Source organism: Phascolarctos cinereus, unplaced genomic scaffold (assembly GCF_003287225.1).
Source record: "Phascolarctos cinereus isolate Bilbo 61053 unplaced genomic scaffold, phaCin_HiC Scaffold_726;HRSCAF=1367, whole genome shotgun sequence".
NCBI lineage: Eukaryota > Metazoa > Chordata > Mammalia > Diprotodontia > Phascolarctidae > Phascolarctos > Phascolarctos cinereus.
Window position 1 is genome coordinate 78670810 of NW_027556098.1, and position 21804 is coordinate 78692613.

General features: G+C 35.7%; 1 protein-coding gene across 1 annotated transcript in view; it reads right to left on the reverse strand.

Annotated features, from left to right (window-relative positions):
• The window catches only part of POLA1 (DNA polymerase alpha 1, catalytic subunit), a 331346-nt gene that overhangs the window by 210817 nt on the left and 98725 nt on the right, over positions 1 to 21804 (reverse strand). Inside the window, 4 exon segments of the mRNA XM_020989869.2 lie at positions 3090 to 3222; positions 5233 to 5438; positions 8955 to 9047; positions 9864 to 9896. Coding sequence (XP_020845528.1) covers positions 3090 to 3222; positions 5233 to 5438; positions 8955 to 9047; positions 9864 to 9896 — 465 coding nt within the window.

Here is a 21804-nt window from a genome sequence, read left to right on the forward strand (position 1 = left end):
TAAGAAAGTACTGTAGGCTTAAGTCTTGTTTTTATTCTCCACTTTTTCTGAATACTACTTGCTTTTACCTACATAGTATTGTTTATAGTCAGCACCATACTTCTTGAACCTTTCATCCTTGATGAACTTCTCCCCTAGGCTCCATTTTTTTTTTAAATCATAATCTTTTGTTCTTTCTTTAAATTCTCTGGACTCATATAATTCATGGGCCTCAATCCTTTCTGGGAATGGTCTGCAAATGATACTAGAAAATGATTAACTCCAAAAGGCAATGCATAAAACTGGAGTAGTCACAAGGGCTATGGGTCACCCTTGATAATATGCCTATTGCCTGGAGGGTAAAGTGAAGTTGCAGGATGGGAGATGGAAATCAGAGTCATGCAAGGTACAAAAGCACCAGGAGTGACAGAGTAAATTAGCAAGTTTTCAGGTATTTTTCTGCAAAAATTATCTTACGGTGAATTCTTTCAATTTTCCTCTTCTCATCATCAATGATTTTGTCAAAGTTATGAGAAATTTTTTTTTCATTTATTTGGCGTGGAGAGAGGACAGCTGAGATCTAGCTTACTATACTTTCTACCATCTTCCCAGGATTACAGATCATATGTTCTTACTGAAATTTGATCTATGTTTCAAATTGTGTTGGTAGAGTCTTAAGAGTCTTAAATTTTTATGAATTTTAGTGGAGTAGGGATTATTTCTTAACTAATTTTATCACTTCACTGCTCAAAAACTTGCAGTGTCTCCACAATCCTTATCAAATAAAATTCAAACTTTATCTTGATATTCAAATACTTCTATTATCTAGATACAACCAACCTTTCTAGCCCTATTTCACATTAATGCCACTCTATACTCCAAGCAAATTGGATTCTATCCCTACTCCTACCCTACCCCCACCCACCAAAAAAATTGTCCTGATTGCTTAGGTTAATGTCTTTCCCTGCACCAATTATATCACAATACAATCCTACTCATTCTTCAAGGCACAAGTCTAATGTCACTTCCTCCATAAAGGCTTCCTTTACTAATGCTGCACACCACCCCATAGTCAGAAGTGATGACTTCTTATGATTTCTCATTCTACAGCTGCTCTATTAAGGTACCAGTTATATTCTAATTTCAATTACAATTATTTGTCTACTTGTCTTATCTAGCTTCTGTGCTCTTATGCAGAGACCAAATTTTACATTTATATGTCTTCTAGCACCTATACCAAAGTACCTTTTACACAGAACACCACAGTTAATAAATATTCTTTAAAAAATGAATTAGTCAATGAATGCTGATGTTAGAGATTAAAAAAAATGATATTACCTCAAAGTGAAGAAAAAGAAATAGATATGGGTTGCTTTGGAAAAATCTTAGATCTTGCACGGAAATTTTATATGAACATCCTAAGAAAGATGTAACCCCACATTTTTCCTATATTCTATGCAATAGTTTGGAAATAAAGGCATGTGAAGAAAGAATTAACTTTCAAGTCTCAGAAAGAGTGCTAACCTGGTCATTAGGAGATTTGGGTTCTAACTAGCTATGTGACCTTGAACAAGTCTTTCTCACTTCCCATACTTCTGTTTTCAGACCCATAACATGAAGACAGTAATCCTTCAGTGGATATGTAGTCAGAGTATAAACAAGCAGTATTCAAAAGATTTGCCATGTACTAATCATATGAAAGACTGCTCCAAATAACTAATAAGAGATATACAAATGAAAACAATTTTAAGGTTTTCATCTCATACCAAACAAATTGATAGAGATAAAAAAAATCAATTGTATAACAGCTATGAGAGAAAGACACACTAATGCTTTGCTGGAGAATCTATGAATTAATTCAGCTATGCTAGAATTCAATAAAAAGGTAAACAAATGTCCATAACCTTCAAGTAGAGATTCCACTACTAGATATATACCCCAAAGAGGAAACATAGTAAAAAAAAAAAAAGAAAGAAAGAAAAGGTCCTATGTGCACATAAATATTTATAGTAGCACCTTTTGTGGTAACAGATAGGTGCTCATAAATTAGACAGTACTTAAAAAAATTTTAACATATATGATATAATATTACTACAGTAAAAATAATAATGAAAGAAATGATGAATATGAAGAATTCAGGTAATCATGGGAAGCCTTACATGAACAAATTTACAGTGATGTAAGAGAACTAGGAAAAAATATATGTAATGTCTTCAACAAAATAATTGGAAATAACAAAAAAAAATGAAATTGAACACTTTGGAGTTTAACCTTGGGAAAGAGATGAGAAAATAACCCTCTCTCTCTTTTTTAAAGAGGTGAGAGACTAGGGGTGTTGACAGGTGCAAATATTTCAGACTGTTGTTAGTTTTTCTGAACTGCATTTTTTCCTTTTTCGTTATTTGTTTCAAGAGACTGCTTGCTGAGCAGGAATAATGGAATGGATAGATCTGTAAACAAAAGTAATGTAAAAGCAAAAGATACCTATTTTTTTTTAAAGGAACAGAGTCCAGAACATCTTCTAACCCTAACTCCTGTGGATTCTGTGACCTTTTTCTGGACATAGGAACTGATATCACTATTTAATTAAAGAAACCTTCTGAAAAAGACTTGAACAGTAATTATGTTTAGAGACAAATTGGGCTTAGCAGTTGTTTTTTTTTTTTAATTTTGGGGCAAGTGCAAATATAAGTACTAAAGAAAAAAGAAAAACAACAACAACAAACATGTATATGGCTAGCACTTCAAAGTTTATAAAGGGCTTTACATAGAGTATCCTACCCTGTCAGTGAGTTACTCCTGGTATTACTTTCTCCATCTGATGGATAAAGAAATCCAGGTCAAGAGAGTTTCAGTGCTTTGTCCTTTGCCTTATCCTCATATTGTCCTCGGTCCAGTAGATGTGCAACATCAAGGGATTACAGGGGAAGAGTTACAATATAAGATCACCTCAAATACTGGTGTAATTAGGCAATTAAAGCAAACTTAATAACTTTTTTCATCACTTCCTAGAGTTTACCTTTATTGTAAAGACCTAGAGGTTCTTCAACTATTTGAGGGTAAAGAGAAACACAACATTAGCTGGTCAGCATAACAAAAGCTTTATTTACCTTGTTAATTTCAAATTGGCTTAGTGGAATACTACCACTCATCACGGTTTCTCCAATTTCTATTAACCGTTTCTGAATGTTGTCCACAATTGTGTCCCTATTCTGGTCAGAAAGAATTTGACCAATGACGAAGCTGCAAAAGAAATAGGTTAAAAGGAAAAGTAAAAACATATTTCATTAAAATAATAGCTAGGAACAAGATAAAATTCTATTAGCTCATACTATAAAGGCTATTCCTATTTGTTTTACTTACTGCTAAAGCCTTTAAAGGGACCCTGTCAAAGTTGGTAGCAACTATGATGTCCGGCTTGGCATTTTGGGCCTATAAAAACCACATAGAAGAGAACTAGGATGTGGATAAAGGAGTGTCCAATAAAAAAAGTATGTGAAGCCACAAAAGCCCTAACCCACATCCCACATAGGTTAAAACAGAAAGATGATGTTGTTCTCTTTGATTATAATACACATCTACATTCAATTCAAAAACTTCAACAAGATGACTATAACCTGGGTGAGTAGGAAGAAGAAATCCTTCAAGAATAAAATAAACAGTTCTCAAACTTTTATTTGATCCTCCACTTCTCCCCAGTGTTCTTGCACTTCATGCTATACCACAACAACCTTAGAGTACACTCCTTGGGGGGTGGGGAAGACTGGGAAAAGCAATAAAGAAGCCAAGAAAAATGCAGAGCCAGAGTTTGACAGCTGCATTATAATTCGTCAGAAAAAGAACTCTGACAAAAAACATTTGTATAGCTTTAATTAGTAATACATTTCTAACTCAGAGAAATTTACTTCTATTATGATGCATCTTTTCTTGGAAAACACAAAGCTGAAGAAAATAGTTTAATCGACAGTCTATACAAAGTCTTTTTCATCTTTCAGTACATTTAGGAGCTATAAACTATTGCAAACTACATTTCATAAAGCCAACAGTGACCTATAACTCAGATGGCCAGTTCTATGCTATTAAGAATAGCCTCTTTATTAATATCAACTGTCCCAATCCCTGTGAAAGTTGAATGCAATAAACAGACTGAAAAACAGGGAGAGAATATTAATACTTCCCAAAATATTTTAAAATAATTAAAAATCATTTACTCAAAGTTCTGACACTTTCAACACTTAGGACTTCAAGAACATTTAAATCAATAACATTTGAATGCAGATAAGTGCCTGAAGCACCTGTGAAGAAAGGACTTCATACTGGAATGATTTTGCATGTACCTTACATGCACAGGTGCAAACACACACACTTAGTTCTTTTTATCGTGTTTCCAAATTTTAAGTGTCAGTCTATGGGCATTTGTTTGTGATATCTTAAAAGTCAAAACTTGAGGGGATTGACATGACTCCAGCATGAAGTTTACAGATAAACCCTGGGACCAGAGTACAGAGTAAACAAAAATTATCTTTCAGATATAGGATAAAAGAGACATCCAAGGGATCTACGCGACTTCCACAACGGTGGAAACTTCCTTAAATGAATGGTTTAAGTTAACCTCAAAACTGTTCTGGCTACAAAATGAGTACTCTCTTATGCTTAGCCCCAGTGGGGCTAAGAGAAACCTTCAGATATCACACACATGGCTTTTCCTGCAATTAAAGTAGATTGTTCGTTAGGGGAGAGGGAGAGAGGGAGAGAGGGAGAGAGAGAGAGAGAGAGGGAGAGGGAGAGAGAGAGAGAGAGAGAGAGAGGAGAGAGAGAGAGAGAGAGAGAGAGAGAGAGAGAGAGAGAGTGAGTGTGTGTGTGTGTGTGTGTGTGTGTGTGTGTGTGTGTAAGTAAATAAAAAAAAGACCCAAAGATGTAAAACTCTCCAGTGCAAGCATTTTATCAACAAAAACTTGACAGGTACAATTTACACTGAATATCTTGTTACTGGATAAATTTAGCTCTAAGTATTAATGTACTTTCAAAAATCAGCTCTTATTAACCTAAGAATTATGAATATGTAACCAGTTAATAATAGCAACAAATAAGCAACTGCCCTCACATGAAAGAGAACTGTAGGTGTCCTTCACAAATGTCATTAGTCTCCATGAGTATAGCATGAGAGACACTTAACTGCCTAAAATGGCAAAAAAAAACCAAACCCCAAAACAAAACAAACAAACAAACAAAAAAATGGAACAATGAACTCACTTTCCGGTTTCCTTGGCAAGATCACACCAATCTCTTCGCACTATATCTAGTCCTTTCAGCTCTTGTTTGGTGACATATTTCCCATCTGAGGTTGGCTCCACCACCAAAGCAGCATATTTCTTTTTCTTTAGCAGGAGCAAAGATTTGAAAACTCCATCAATATCTATCTCTAGCATCTTGTACAACTTGTTCACCTCACTTTTAACCTGTGAAAATGTCCACCATTAACATGAGTCTTTAAGATCAAAAGATACACACACACACACACACACATATATATATTTCATAAAATTAATATAAACAGACTTTTCACTGTGCTCTGAGCACATTGCTATTTACTACATTTAAGATCTTGGGAAACTGTCCTGAGACTGTTTCTTCCCCTGTAAAGGGAGAAAGCTGCACTCAATTATGATTCTGTGGTGCTTCCCCTCCTTTGAGAGAAGAAAATTGTTTAAGACTTTGCCCACACAATATAAGTTTTTATATGCATTCTGAAGCAATAAAGGCTCCAAGTCCAGACCTGATGGAGCACTGCTCACACCTCTCATCAGAAAGCCAGGCTCACTACATTGGCACAGGCTCAGAAATAGAGAGATGGTTACCAGGTGACTTTTTTTGGCTATTACTCATGAAGCATAGAGATTCCATGCTCTGTGGAGAGAACAATTAAGTTATAAATCCCTTAATGTAATAAAAATGGAATATAAGGGCACTTTTTTTTACTTAGTATCTGTCTGAGTAGGGTAATACTCTGGGTATAACCAGAAAAAAAAAAGGTCAATAGATGCAGCACATTATCTATTAGGAAATTACCATCTTGAAAAGATATACTGAATCAGTCAACAAACATCAAGCACTTATTAGGCATCAGGCATAACATAAACATATATGATACACAAATACACAGCTGCATGAGCACATCAAAGGACCAGCAGAGCAAGCAACTCGAGCTATATAAAATAACTCACACATACTTAGTTGTGGGCAGCTAAGTGGCTCAGTAGATAGATTGCTAGTCCCAGAGTCAAAAAGATCTGAGTTCAAATCCAACCTCAGACACTTACTAGCTGTGTGAACCTAGACAAGTCACTTAACCCTGTTTGCCTCAGTTTTTTCATCTGTAAAATGAGCTGGAGAAAGAAATTACAAACTGCTGCAGAATCTTTGCCAAGAAAACCCCAAATGGGGTCACAAAGAGTCAGATACAACTGAATAACAACATATTTAGTTGTGAGAAAGTGTAAAATAAGTAAAAATGTCTTTGGTACCCTCTCAGGAGTATTGGCATACAAAAGAACACCCTATCTCAGAAAAATCTTCAAGACCCAAAGGAACATGAGAGCGGGGATGATAATTTTATGCAGATGAGGTCTACATAAACTAAATAAAAATAATTTTTAAAAATTCAAGCATATAAAGTACATGTACCACCTCTGTTCATTGTATGCATGAGCCTCAGATTTGGCTATGTGTTCCCCAAGGATATTCCCAACAATATCTCTAGCAAAAGGCTTAAAAAGACTAGTTTACATTCCACGGGCTTCTACAGCAAAGAGTGATGACTTTTAGTAAGACCTACCTAACAGACAGATCCACCAGAACCTTTATTCAATGACAACTTGGCAAGAGCCCTCCAAAAAGATCACCAATATCTGCTATCATGTGTATGTATGTGTGCACGCATGTGTGCGTGTATGAGTCATACACACAGTGCATGTACGCTGTATGTATAACACACACATACACACACACACACACACACACACTCAATCCAACACAATTAACTTGTATTAAGTACCTAAATCAAAAGCACTGTCCTAGGAACTGAGGGTATATAGAAAAAAACATAGCATGTGGGTTTAAATTCTGTCCACGACACAGATAATCTATGTGACACTAGCACATCACTTAACCTCCTATGGACAGTTTCTTCATCTGCAAAATGAGGAGGCTGGACAAGATGCATTCTAGGTCTCTTCTAGCTCCAGATCTATTGTCCTATGAACCTATGACCTTAAAACTCAGTGCCAGGCTAATACCTTAATTGACTTCTGAAGCTCACAGACCATTACCCACTAGGGGACACACAGGAGGTTATTAATCCATTAGAAGCTTTTAATCTTTACATCTGCTTAGCTAGTTGGACAGACTGCAGTTACATGTGTAGAGGGAGTGAAAGATGAAGGAAAAGGGTAAGCTATAAAGATGTGAAAGCAAATGGCAGAAAATGATCTTTACTCATTTTCAATAAAACAGGACATCAGGGCAAATAGGAAATAATCTACACGAGGCTAGATTATCTAACAGGCAATCAGGTCTATGCACGAACTACTTGTTAATTCAGGGTAGAGAGGATAAGGCAAAAGTATCCTATCACCCCTAGAAACCCTGTCCTTTGGACTGGTAACAAAGGAATTTGTAGAAACAGACCATGAATGGTGACCTCAGGTGGAAGGAATTTCTCTTTGCTCAGAACCATGAAAGTACTTGCTGTCTATACAACTTTTTTTTTTAACACTTATAACTATTGACAATTTACACAGTGCTTTAAGACTCGTAACATGCTTTACATATATTAAATGCTACATTTTGCAGCTAGTTAACATCTCATTTATATATCTCTCCTCTAGGGTTGGTTTGCCTCTTTACTTTCCCCAAAGTATCCAACACAACATCTTACATATAAACAAATTACTGGATGAATGCATGTATCAGAATCTATTTACTTATTTTTTATAAAACTTCATTTCACCTCAAAAGACATTGTATAGACCTTCTGACAAAAAAAAAATTAAGCATTTTAATTATTCTAGAGCCATGGTTTTCTTACAGAAAACATCAGACCTGACATGAGCATATTTAAGTATTCCACAATATTTAGCATACTTTCAGATCAAAGAGGAATCAGAGGAAAAGCAATTCCTTTTTTTTTTTTAATATATTTCCACCAAAACTAACAAATGAGAGAAAAGCAGCAAATTAGCTAAATAAACTAGGGATGGTCAGCCTAGGGAAAAGAAGATTTAAAGATTTAAAGATGTGATTTTAGCCTCTGGCTCTTTGAGACATTACCACATAGAAAACTAGACAAGTTTTTCTTGGTCTCAGAGAAATGAACTAGCACATGTGGGAAGTCAGAGAGATTCATATTATGTCTGGATTCAAAGAGGAACCTCTTAACAATTAAGGCTATCCGGGGCTGCTAGGTGGCACAGTGGATAGAGAACTGGCCCTGGAGTCAGGAGGACCTGAGTTCAAATCTGACCTCAGACACATAACACTTACTAGATGTATGACCCTGGGCAAGTCACTTAACCCCATTGCCTATGCAAAAAAACAAAAATAAAAAACCAAATTAAGGCTATACAAAAATGGAATGGGAAACTTGGAGGGGCAGCTCAGTGGTATTGGATGTGGAATCAAATCCCACTCTACAACTTACTAGCTATGTGACTTCCGAAGTCATTTAACCACTCTAGACTTCAGATAGGTCATCTGAAAAATGAGGGGATTGAACTAGAAGATCCCTTGGGGTCCTTTTCATAAATATATAATCCTATAAATTTTACTGATTTGAGAAAATGAGAATCAATTAAGGAATGTAATTATGGCTAAAATCACTTTTACAATACACAATACACCTTTTATTTGATTCCTACATGTCCAAACACAACTCACAAAAATAGATAAAACAAACAATTTCATTAAGTGTTTTTCACCTTGTTCCCCAACTTGAAGACTTCTTCCAGGTTGGTGCTATTAGTATTTATCATAATTGAATCTGTATCTCCATAAATAACTTCAAGGTTCATCTAAATGAAAAGAAAACATGTTGAACATAGTGACCTTTAATTCAAAATATACAAAAGATATTCCACATATACCATACTAGATAACTTAAAACCAAAATTCATCATTCAAGAGCAAGACTGGTTTTAAACCTTGACTTGGTTTGCCCAACACACTTGACTTATTAATTTAATGAAAAACTAAGGCTCTAAGTATAGTTCAGAATAGTAAACAGAAAGCAAAACATAAAAGTAATTCCACTTACTTGCTCTGAAATAAAAAGAAAGTGATGCAGCAAAGTAAATTTAATGATAGATGAACTAAACTGCAATTTAAACAACTGAGAATGGATAAGTAAAATAATGGAAAATAAGAAAAAAGGATCTTCCTGACTCCCATGTACCACCATGATAATTGGTTACAATAAACAGCTTAAAAATCTGAAACGTAGTACTTCACAAAACATTTCAGGGGCACAAATCCATGTCAAACTCTTACCAGTATCAAACACTATTTAGCAGAATATGAAGGGTGCCAAAAAAATCAATCATAACAAACAACACTAGAACACATACAGCATAAAGGCCTGTAAGTAAACTCTAATTAGCACTGTTGCTAATTTGCCTGAAACACTCACATATAGGCTTCAAGCAGTGGCTAGATCATATCAGTGTTGGTAAAAGAAAAAAGCTATAATCCATTAGTGAGGATTACAGTAGTAAACTAGGCATCCTAAGAAGCGATTTCTCTCTGTTTGGGTTACAATTTTCTTTGAATACAAAGACTTCACCAGGTGTGATATTTAAGAATTGTTGTGTAATGAAAATGTTCAGTATTACCTTTTGCACCATCTCCTTGGTATGCATCAAAATCTAAATATGTTTTTAAAAAAAGGCAAGATTAATGTATTAGAAAATAATTAGAAAACAGATATATAAACATACCTGCATAGCATAAATATAAAATTCCCAATGTTCTAGCTTTTCTAAAACAAAGAACTTCTTACAAATGGTTACCTAACCACTATTCCATTGTTCTACTCCACACAATAACAAGAAATTAATAAAATCTAAACATTTTTACATGAAAATCAAGTAAAGTCTGCATATTTTTGTTCTTTTAATAAGCTCCTTCTAGAAATGTATATCCATAGGTAAATAATTATTAGCATTTGTCTTTTTGAAGAGGGTATACTATAAAAACTTACAGGAAAGAGGGAGAATAACATACTCTCTCCACAATGAAGCTTTCCTAGACCTCTTTGCTACTTTTCCTTTTCCTTAGCATTTTCACAGTACTTTTTTTGTACCTCAATTATATTCTTCTCATAGTCTGTTTAGTATTCTGGTTATCTGTACAGGTCTCTTCTAGTAACCAGTACCGTAACACATTATAGTAAGCACTTGCTAAATGCCAACTAAGTGAATCAATGACATTTTGCTGGTAAAGTGAAGATCTTGTGAGGAGTGTGGCAAGAAAAACAATGTCATTTACTGCAATGGACTTAAGAAGTTCTCATCTAATATTCTCTCTAAATCCCACTCCAATAAAAGAGCTGCCACGAACTGCTGCTCTTTGAGGGGGAAGTGTCTGAGCTTCACAGAAGAGCCATCTCAGTGGGCTGGCTCTCAGTTGAATTGCATTCATTTCTAGCCACAAAACTCAAGTAAACATCACCATCAGTAACCCTAGAAGCAAAAGACAAACTGTCAGCTACATTTGCCTATCTATAGCTCTCAGAAATGTCTGCTACCATTAATAATGCAGATAATAATTTAATGGGCACAAATACTTATTTTTGTGTGTACTCCCTCTTCCTGAGAAAACTCCACCTGCATGTATAGAAGGAGTATGCACACTGAAGAAACGTCAGATCCAATATAATATCTACCATTCAAACATTACATTAAATCATGGCCAAGGAAAAAAACACAGCCTACTTAACAATAATTCACATTTGAACAGTGCGGCGTATAAACTTCACAGAAAGTGCTTGTTCAAATGACAGTCTCACAAATACCTCTAAAATTTCCTCCAATTTACCCTGTGTACATCTGGCATATAGAGTTGTTCATATGTTCTCTCCCCCATTAGAATGTGAGTTCCTCAAATGCAGAGACTGCTTTTGCCTTCTCCGTATTCTCAAGGTTTAGCATAGTGTATAAGTATATACACTTAACATACAGTAAGGACTTAAGAAATGCTTTAATACTTGACTTATCATTATTCATTCTTAAAATAACAACAACAAAATATAATACAGAAAGAATAAACAATTTGCACCACTTACTAGCTATGGCCCTAGGCAAGTGAATTAATCTGTGCCTTAGTTTCCACAACTCTAAGATGAGAATAATAACAGTACCTACTTTGCAGGGTTGTTGTGAGGATGAACTGAGATAATATTTGTAAAAAGCGTTTAGCATAGTGCCTGGCAAATAGTAGGCACAATATAAATGCTTATTCTCCTCCCTCTCCTCCCTCAGTAAAAAGCAAGTAGGCTCTGGTTTCTTCTTTTCATTTTTATTCTCAACAAGTTCAAAAGGGTCTATTTGAATTTTCCATAATTTCGTAAGTGAACAAAATTTTAGCTTTCTCTATGCCAGCGTTCTTAACATAGAGTCTGGCACAATTTCCAGGCATCTGTGAACTTAGATCGGGGAAAAAAATTATGTCTTTATTTCAATATAATTAGTTTCCTTTGCAATCATTTTATTGTATTTTATGCATTTAAAAATATCATTCTGAGGAGAGGTCTGCTACACACACAAAAAGTTAAGAACCTTTGGTCTATCCTGATAGTGGTAGTCACAGAATGTTGGAACTAGAAGTTCCAAAAGTTAGTTATCATCTAGTCTAATCTATTAATTTTACAACCAAGATCAACTTGCTCAAGGTTCCTTAGCCAGTTAGTGGCAGAGTCAGGACTAAGATTCTTAGCTTCTACTCAAGAGTTCATCATTAAAGGCCACTTTATAATTTTTTTTTTCATTTCCCAAATGTTTTTAATTGTTTTAAACTGGTCTGTATATGGACTTTTTTTTCATGTCTACCCACAGCCTTTTAAAATGTTATCTAAACTAGGAACAGTTCTGAGGTGCATGAATTAGAACATTCCTTTATTTACCTTAATGACTCATATATTTTGCCAAAGACCATTCTTTCAGCAAACCAGGCATGAAGTGATGGAGTCACCTCTGCCTATTCAATCAGTCACTTAATCCTAGTGATTCTTCCCTCCCATCAGCATCCTGTCCACCTCTTTAGCACCACAAGCCTGGACTACTTGCAAAAATTTCCTAACTGGTCTTCCTGCTTGTATTTTCTCCCTGCTCTAGAACACCTTGCAAGCCACAGCCAGCCTCCCCAGAAATGTTAAATGATGTTCCACTGCCAAAAGTAAAAAGCTCCTTAGTCTGGTATCCAAGAACATGCAAAACTGGCCCTGACAGGCCTCTCAACTAACGCTTTGCACCACTGGTGGTGCAATGTCTTCTGACTGCTCTGTTACATCCATCTCTGTATGTCTGCATAAGCTGTCTGCCATACACGCTCCTCTGTCATCAAGGTACTATGTAACAAATTAAGTTATTTATCTTCCATATTTAAAATATACAAAGAAATCTATTACAGAAAAGCATAATCCAATACCACTGGGAAAAAGTAGCTCCAATCAAATGTATCATGATGGAGATCAGCTTAATTATCATCTCTTTTCAACACATTTCAATTGTTCCTGCTCAAAGCAGTGAGCAGAACTGTCAGTCTTTAGAGGATTTGTAATCTTGTTCTATCTTTGTCACTGACAACTTTTATGACCAATGGCAAAACTCATTCTTCTCATGTGTAAAATAAGTGGTTGAATTAGATTATTTCTAAGGTCACTTCCAGTTCTAACTTTCTATTATGATACTTCATACACCTGAATGACTGAAACTCCCTGGTTCTCAAAACTTCTACCTTCATGCACTGAGGGCCACTACCAAGGCTCTCTTCTCAAGTGGTGGTACTGATGATTCCACAGCAGCTTTTAAATGAACTGTGGTTTAGGTCTATGATCCTTACCCTCTACTTTAAAGCAGTTTTTGCAATGGAGCAAAAGTTGGATTTAGAATCCAATGGGCCTATGTTCAAATTCCTTACTACCTCTCTGACCAAAAACAAGTTATAACATTCCTGGACCTTAGTTTTCCTCATCTATAAAAGGAGAAGTGGATTAAATTACTTCTAAGGACCCTTTTCCAACTCTAAATCCAAGAATCTAGGAAGCAAATCTTCCCTGCTCATCCCCACCAAGTCAATTCCCACAAAGGCTAACAAATATTTCTCTATAAAGCTGTCCCACAGCCTAGCTCTGTAGCTGCAGACAAGGGGCAAAGGAAGTTTTCTCAGTCTTGTGCTTAACTGGTTACATTAAGGTAAGTTTGCCCCAGTGATTGCTTTGTGAAAGTCCAGGAATTAGCTGTATTTGCTGAGAGCCCAAAGTGAGGGCTTTAACTGCCAATGTACATAAGCCATTTCCAATGTGAGAAGATACAGAATGGTGTAATTTGTATTCAGAAAAGGTACAGATTTGAGTCAGAGCTCTGTCCCTTATTAGTTGTATTACAGGCCAGTCACTTAAACTGTCTGACTTAAATTTTACTTATTTATACAGTGGGCATCATAACACAAGTTTTACCTATTTAACAGTGTTAATGTAAGGATCAAATATGAAGAGGAGAGTGGTATACAAATGTAAGCTAGTATGGATGAAGGTTCAAAATGTTCCTAATTCTAAGCTACCATTTTTTATTAAACCTTCTCTGATTAATCAGAGTAAAGATATCTAGATACCCCTTATCCACAGTATCTAAACAAGACTACCATCCCCCCATGAAGTGATGAGGCAGCTAGGTAGTGCAGTAGATAAAGCTTGGGACATGCAGTCAGGACGATGTGAACTAAAATCATGCCTCAGACCCTTGCTGGCTGTAACCCTGAGCAAGTTACTAAATATCACCCACCTCCCAGGGTTGTTATGAGGATCAAATGAGAATATCTGTAAAGCACTTAACACATCAGAGGCACTTGACAAATGCTTGTTTCCTTCCTTCCTTCTCATAATATGATTGTTCCATTAGTTGTATATGGTGATGTCTAATATTTAATTATCCCTTGTTCAGACGTTTAGGTTTCTGCCTAGGTCAATGTGGTTTTAGATGGCAAAATTTAGAAGGTAAAACTTTTTAAAAGCATGAACATTAATTCTGAGCAAATGCCTAAAACAGTATCAGCAGCAGAGGTGCCAAATAAATGCTTGTCCGCAAAAAAGAAGTTAAAATGTTTCAGCCCAAAATAAATATGTTGTTCCAACTTCTCTGGCCAACCCTTCCATATAATACAGTCCCCAAAATAAGTTAAATACAAAATCCCTAAAAATAAATCAAATTCTTAAAGTTCAAACTGTGTGATTATACTGAAAGCAACAACACTCAGAAGGGCTTGTTAGATCATATTGTTTTTCCCCCATTAAAAAAGCTTGACTTCAGGGAAGACGATGCTGTATGTGCACAATGGCAATGCAGGTATTATAATTACTAGATGACCGCTCTCAAGTTGGCTTCACAAAGTACCAGTCATAATATTAAGGCTACACCCAGCTGACAGAGGATCACTTCTAAGTGCCAGCAGCAAGAAAAAAGAAGGTTATAAAGGCTTACTAAATTCATTAATAAGGCAGTCTGAAGTTATCTGATTTCACAGCAACACCTGCATATTTATCTACTCATTACCAATTGGATGATGGAATTTTTTCAAGCACATTTCAAAAATCTGCCAACTTCAAGTGTAAAAAAATAAACTTTGTGGTTAATTTTTCCCTTAACAAAGTACAGCTGTTGAGAATAATTGTTCAAGATCTTACCCTGTAATGTCAACTGCAGCAGAACAAAGAGTATTTAATTAGCAAATCTATCCAGTAATTCAACACCTATTATATAAAATGCCTTCGTGATTTTATTCAGGATAATTTGCTAAGAGGGTTATTACTGACATTCAGATGGAATTTAAAATTCCTACGCAAGTCGAGTCATAATAGCAGTAATGATCTCCCCAATCAGGAGATTCTGTGTCACACAAGGCTCTCTTGCAAAGCAGCAGCCGATTTCCTGACTTCTTAATTCCTGGGCTCAGCTCAGTGAGAGCCCTTCATGCCGATATTTCAGTCAGCAATACATCTTTAATGGGACTCTATTAAAATACCTAGAACAAAAATGACTTTTTTTTGTTAACAAGAATGACAGCACTGCCATCATATCAATCATTGCAGGCTATGCTGAACAGTGCTGGATGGGGAGGAGGGAAATAAGGAAAAGAAGAGAGCGAGAATTAAAATCAGATGAAAAAGTGCCTTAACCAGGCCTCTAAAAGAGGAGTGGGCAGTAGGAAGGAAATCCAAAATGCACTACTGATTCTGTTTTCTAAAGAATAAATCTATATTTTCCTAGGCAGGGACAATAGAATGTACCTCTTGTTTGTCTACTAGTCTAGAATTTACTAAACAATGGGTACATAAGACCAATTACCAAAAATGGCACTAACCTGTAAAAGTAATCTCTAACATAACAATTATGCCTTTTCCATATTTATATTCTGCTAAAATAAGATACTATACTAAATGTTTACTCATGCCAAGACAGACTAAAATAGTGCTTACTGGTACATTATACAAATATCAAGCAGCCACTATTTAAGAAGTAAAACATGAAAGGACAATTCCAGACATCTAAAATATCCCTAACAAGTAGCCCATTTTTGTATATTGTAGGTATCACTTACATATTATACATAGCAAATATACTAAATATACCAAAGTTCACAAACTTAACTATAAAAATCTAGACTATAACTGAGCAACTTAATGGAAACCTGAAGATGCTAATGGTTTTAGGCTCCTTCCTGAAGGAATGCACATATAAAACTGGAAATATATTAGAGAAATTTTTAGAAACCACACATTAGGAAGCCTCTTCTCAAGTCCTACTTCAATGCCTCATCAAGGCACGGTGGTAACTGAGTTCTCAAAGGTTATGCCAGTGGAGCACAAGCTCTAACAGATGCTATAAAGCTGGAGAGACTGTCATCCATGAACTAACCTAGTCAAGATCTTTTTCTTGTCAGTGCTCTCTTCCCCTCAAATTCTCTACGTGTTGTATCCCCCAGTAGAATATAACTCTGTAAGGGCTGGGACTATCTGTTTTCTTTGTATATTCAGGGCCTTGCATATAGAAGGCGCTGGAAAAAAATGCTTATCAACTGACTGATGGATTCCAGTAAATTACTTACACCCCACGTATCTCTCTCCATTGCCCTCTGGATCCCCCATAATAATGATTCTTCAGAAGAGTATAGTATTACATGATTCCAGACAAATGGTGTTAGCACAAGATTATCAGTGTTACAAATGTAATGTGTCAGGATTGTAGCTAATGATTGTTGAAAACACCATGCTTTTTCAAGCTTTTTTATAATCTAGCCCTCTTCCTTCTATGAAAGCCTGGATTGAGCACTGTCCACCTATAGCGTTTGTCCAAAACATACACATTGATGGACTAACTCTACATGTTGCCTGTCTAACTAAATTTCACAGTCTAGTCGACAAGTATTCTTCATTCATTTGGTTTTTCCTATTAGTCCACCTCTTGCATGATTCTATAATATTCTGAACCTTGATGCAAGCAGCATAATAAAGAAGGCCTTGGAATTATGGAAGACTTGTATCCAAATCCTAAAATCCTAGCTTGGACACTAGCTTAGTGATCTGGGACACATGACTTTTTGTAACTCAATTTTCTCATCTGTGAAGTAGGGATGATGATAACAACATTTAGACTCTTACTCTACGTGGTTATTATGAGCAAAATGCTTTGCAAATTTCAAAGAGCTATATAATGTGAATTATTTTCACACAGAAGCATCTGGAAATACCCTTCATTACACTATATTTTTTCTTACATTAATTCTTTCAAAAATTATAAAAGGAATTAACATTTTAAGAATGATCCACGTTTACTATACAAATAAGACAGTACAAAAGCTATGTGACTTTAGTAGTTGTATGTCAAATTTAAAACTAGATAACAGCAATAAGTACTTTAAGGCTATTTAAACTGAGATCAGTCAGTCAATAACATTTCATATTGATATATACATCCTCCATCTTGCTGCTGAAGTGATATTTCCGAAGCTCAGGTTTGACAAGGTCACGTCCCTTCTCAAAGGACTACTGCCTTTTGAATCAAATACAAACTTCCCTATTTAGCATTTAGAGTCCTCCACAATTTGTCTCCAGCCTGTCTTTCTAGGCTTATCATATTTAATTCCCCTTCATACATTCTACATTCAAGTTAACCTACTTAACCGTTCCTCACACAACATCCCCTCCATTTCCATTCTCTAGGACTCTGCATGGGCTGTCTGTCGTCCATGCTTTAAATGCACTCTCTCTCCACCTCTATCTTAGAATCCCTACCTTTCTTCAAAGTTCAACTCAAAGCTCGATTAGGCCTTTCTTGATACCTTCAGCTCCTTACTTAGCCTTAGCCCCTTTACAGAGGAGAAATCTGGGTTCCAAAGTAGTAAAAAGCCTTGACAAGTGTCATACAATTGGTTAGAAGAAAAAAATAGCAACAGATACTAGGCTTCTGACCTCTACCCCAGAGCTCTTTCCACTAAGCCATACAATCTTCCTGGGTCAGATTTTTTTAAAAAAAATTATACAAAGATGAATAAGTAACTCTTAGATTATTCCAAGGACAGATAAGCACCTTCTCATAAAAATAGGTTGAAAGGAAATAGTAAAACACAGAACACTCATGGATACCTCCATTATCATATGATTCAGTTCATCATGCAAATTGCAAATCTGTACTTCTTCAATTAACTTTCTTAGGTTCTAGGCATAACAAATTCCAACCAGTGCAAACAATCAACTAGGCCAGAGGGCTATCTGTAATCTTGTAAACTTCAAGCACTAAAGTCAACGATATCTGGAAAGAGGAAAGATTAAGCTTCTATTGGTAGTAAAAGATCTAGTAGACTGGCTTTTTAATGTCAGAATCACTAACAGATGAACATACCTACCTCCAGTATAAGGATTTTAAAGATGGTTTAAAAAAAAATAACAATTCAAGCTTGAATCCCATATCTAAATTCTAACTTTTCCCACCTTAGAAGTAGTGATTCAGTTCAAACACAGTACATTGTAATGCAAACAAATAACCAAGAAGAATGCATTTCTACTTCAGTGATGGAGACCCCTTAATTATAAACATGACTAACAAATGTACTTCCCCCATACTTCCATTATTACCAAGAATACACTATTTAAAAAAACACCTTAATTTGTCATTTAAATCTTCTGGCATCTCAATTGTAAGAAATTTGAAACACTTTTGAATAAACAATACCATTTGAAACATTTAATAATGTTTATATGTCTTTCTTATTTTCCTACAATGAAAGGATTCTGATTTTGATCTAAGTAGTCAGAAATTCAGCAACTCTACGCCTTTGAATCTGTGAAATGAACATTTGTGGAAGAAAAAAAATTGGGGGGGACCTTCTATTCTTTCAGTCCTTTCACCTCTTCCCTTATTCCATTCATCTGTTTGCTTGTTTCAAAAAATCATCTCTACATTCTAATTTTATCTAAAAAACAGCTTTTGCCCCTAAATAAAACACATTCAAATTTCCATTCCTTCTCCCTCCCTAGCCACACTGCTGAGTTGCATCCTCATGCCTCAACTATTTATACAATTTACTTGACCTCATTCCATACCCTATTACAATTACATCTGAAATGAAGCCCTGTAGAGGTTTGAAAGATGCTTTTATAAGCTCATTTAACCAAGCATGTTCATTGGTGGGAGACTTCAGATTCTTATTAAAATAAATGAGTCCAAAGTTCATCTCTAATGGCTAAACTTTACATTAAAAGTAAAGATATTTATTAAAAACTGAACTTTGAAACTATGCATTTATTTACTGCCATAAACACTACTAAAAATTCTCAAGTAAACTCTAGGAATGAAGGCTGCAGACTTTTTAAAGTCTACACAATGCTTACAAAACTGAACATACATATTGTGCAGTGGTTCTTAGCTCTTGTTTCCCTACCCTAAAGCTTCAGCCCCTCAGGTGGAATTTCCTTCAAAGCAAAGTTGTTAAGTGTCAGAAGACTCAGAGCCTTTGCTTCCGGATTGACTTCTCACCTAACTCATCTACAGGGCTAATCAAGAGTGGCCAAACTGTGTCCTTATCTTAGTTAACATTTACTGTACAAGCAAGTTTTATACAATCTGATTAAAACTGACTAAAAATGTCTTACTTCAGTAATCACTTAGGCAGAATGAATTTTACATTAGCAAGATCAAGCACGTGCCAGGCCTCAGTGGAAATGAAAAAGGCTTACAGTAATAGGATTTATAAATCCACCACATTAGGTTAATGGCTAAATGATTTACATGTAACTTTTCTCCTCTCCTCCCCTCACTCTCTAACTCATAAAAACTATGCTTGGCATTTTCAACTAGTGCCAAACACAGAGGAAATAGTCTTTCTATTTTTGGAATTCTGTTTTCTGAAGAAGGAATCGGCATCAACCACTAACTCTTTGGGAGTTAAATATGTGAGAGTGCAAATAACCAATTAAATAAAATCATCTATATGGCCTGCAAGTTTTTAATTGATCATAACTGCTTATTTTGGAAGAAGGAACCAGGCTGACTGTTGTTACATAATGAAGTTCAGCAACTGAAAAACTGAAATCACAACTACACTCACAACTGAAAGGGCAATTAGCATTCTCAGAATTTGAAATATCTTTTTTTTTAAGAAATGAAACACCTAAGTCATGGAGAAATTTATCTTTAATAGGTCATAAGTTGTCATTAATAATGGTAAAATACTATTTAAAAGAAAAAAACAATGGCACAAAATACTGAAAAATGTTTAACTTTAAAGATAGGAAGATTATAAACAATTGGCTCCCCAACAGTAAAACTTAATGTTGGCAGGTGACTGAACACTGTCTTCATTTCCCTAAGTTGTTTTTTTTTCCCATCTCTAAGAAGCATCTACTTTCTCTCATCCTATTTACCCAATTAGTTGCCAAATCTCTCCATATCTACTGCCCTATCATCTCCTGTATCCAACACCTTCTCTCCACTCACACAGCCACAACCTTATTGCAGGCCCTCATCACCTCTTACCTAAATTACTGCAGGGGCCTTCCATCGCTGGCCTCAAGGCCAGTCTATCTTCTACAATGCTACCAAAAGTGATTTTAAGCACAAATCTTTCAATGTCATTCCCTTACTCAGTAAACTCTACTTCCTCTAGGATAAAACATAAATTCTTATGTTTAGGTTTCAAAGACCTTCACAACCTGGTCCCATCCTATCTTTCCATCCTTCCTAGACGTTATTCACCTGCTTGCACTCTGCAATCCAGCCAAACCAATCTTTCTTCTCCTCACACAAGACATTTCATTTCTATGCTTTTGTGCTGGCTGCTGCCCATATCTGAAATACACTCTGGCTTCACCTCTGCCTTCAAGAACCCCTAACTTAAGTAATCTACTTACCATCTACTTAGATGAAGTATTTCCTGATCTCCTAATTATTGGTATCCTCTCAAACTAATTTGCAGTAAAGTACTTTGTATTCATTTGTATTTATTCTTTACATACTTACACATACACTTTTCTCCCCACTATAAATGGGGAATTTCCCAGTTCTTGTGTGTGCGTGTGTCTGTGTGTATGTATACTTTTGCATGTGTGTACAAAAACATACGCATAGGTTCAATTATTTTTGCTGTTGTTGTTTTGGGGAGAGGAGCAGGGACAGAAAGACTCATGAGTTTACCTGTTAGTAATTTTTGTTCAGTCATTTTTGAGTCATGTCCAACTCTCCATGACCCTTTTGGGGTTTTCTTGGTAAAGATACTGGAGTGGTTTGCCATTTTCTTCTTCAGCTCATTTTTACAGATGAGGAAACTAGGGCAAAAAGGATTAAGTGACTTGCCTAGGTTCACACAGCTAATAAGTGTCTGAAGCCAGATATGAACTCAGGAAGATGAGTCTTCCTGACTCTAGGCCTGGCGCTCTATTTACTGGGCCACCAGCTACCCTTGTTAGTAATTCCCAGTGTGCAAACTCTCTCTGCCTATGCAAGCCAGAAACTCAACTGTAATTCATCCTAGAGACCATAAGAATTAGTGAGATATTAATGGAATGCAGGGTACATTCCTAGCTTTTTGAGGCTGACATCACTAACAACAACATCCTTGTTCTTCTACATGTCCACTGTTAGACACTAAATGCTAGGTTGGATGGATGAAATGGTCCGACCCATAAAGCAATTTTTTCTGTGATAATGTTGGCTTATTTTTCCTTCTGCTAGAGGCAGAACTGGAGTTTTTAACAGAAGAAATAAATAACATGATAAAATGGAAAATTTAAATAGCCCTAAGTAGTCAACTCACTAAAATATAGAGGTCACCATCTTAAAGAAAGTCTTCTTACATTATTATTTGGGTTTGCATTCAGGAAAAGGAAAGGAACTTATACATCAATCTGCTGGGATAAGACACTGTAGAATAGAAGATGGTAAAGAGGAAGGAGCTAGTTAAGTATTTTGTTGAAGTAATAAAAGATTATACTGGAATTGGTTACATCCTACTCTAAATCTAAAATCTATGACCCTCATGCTCTACATTTTTTTCCAGCTTTCTCTT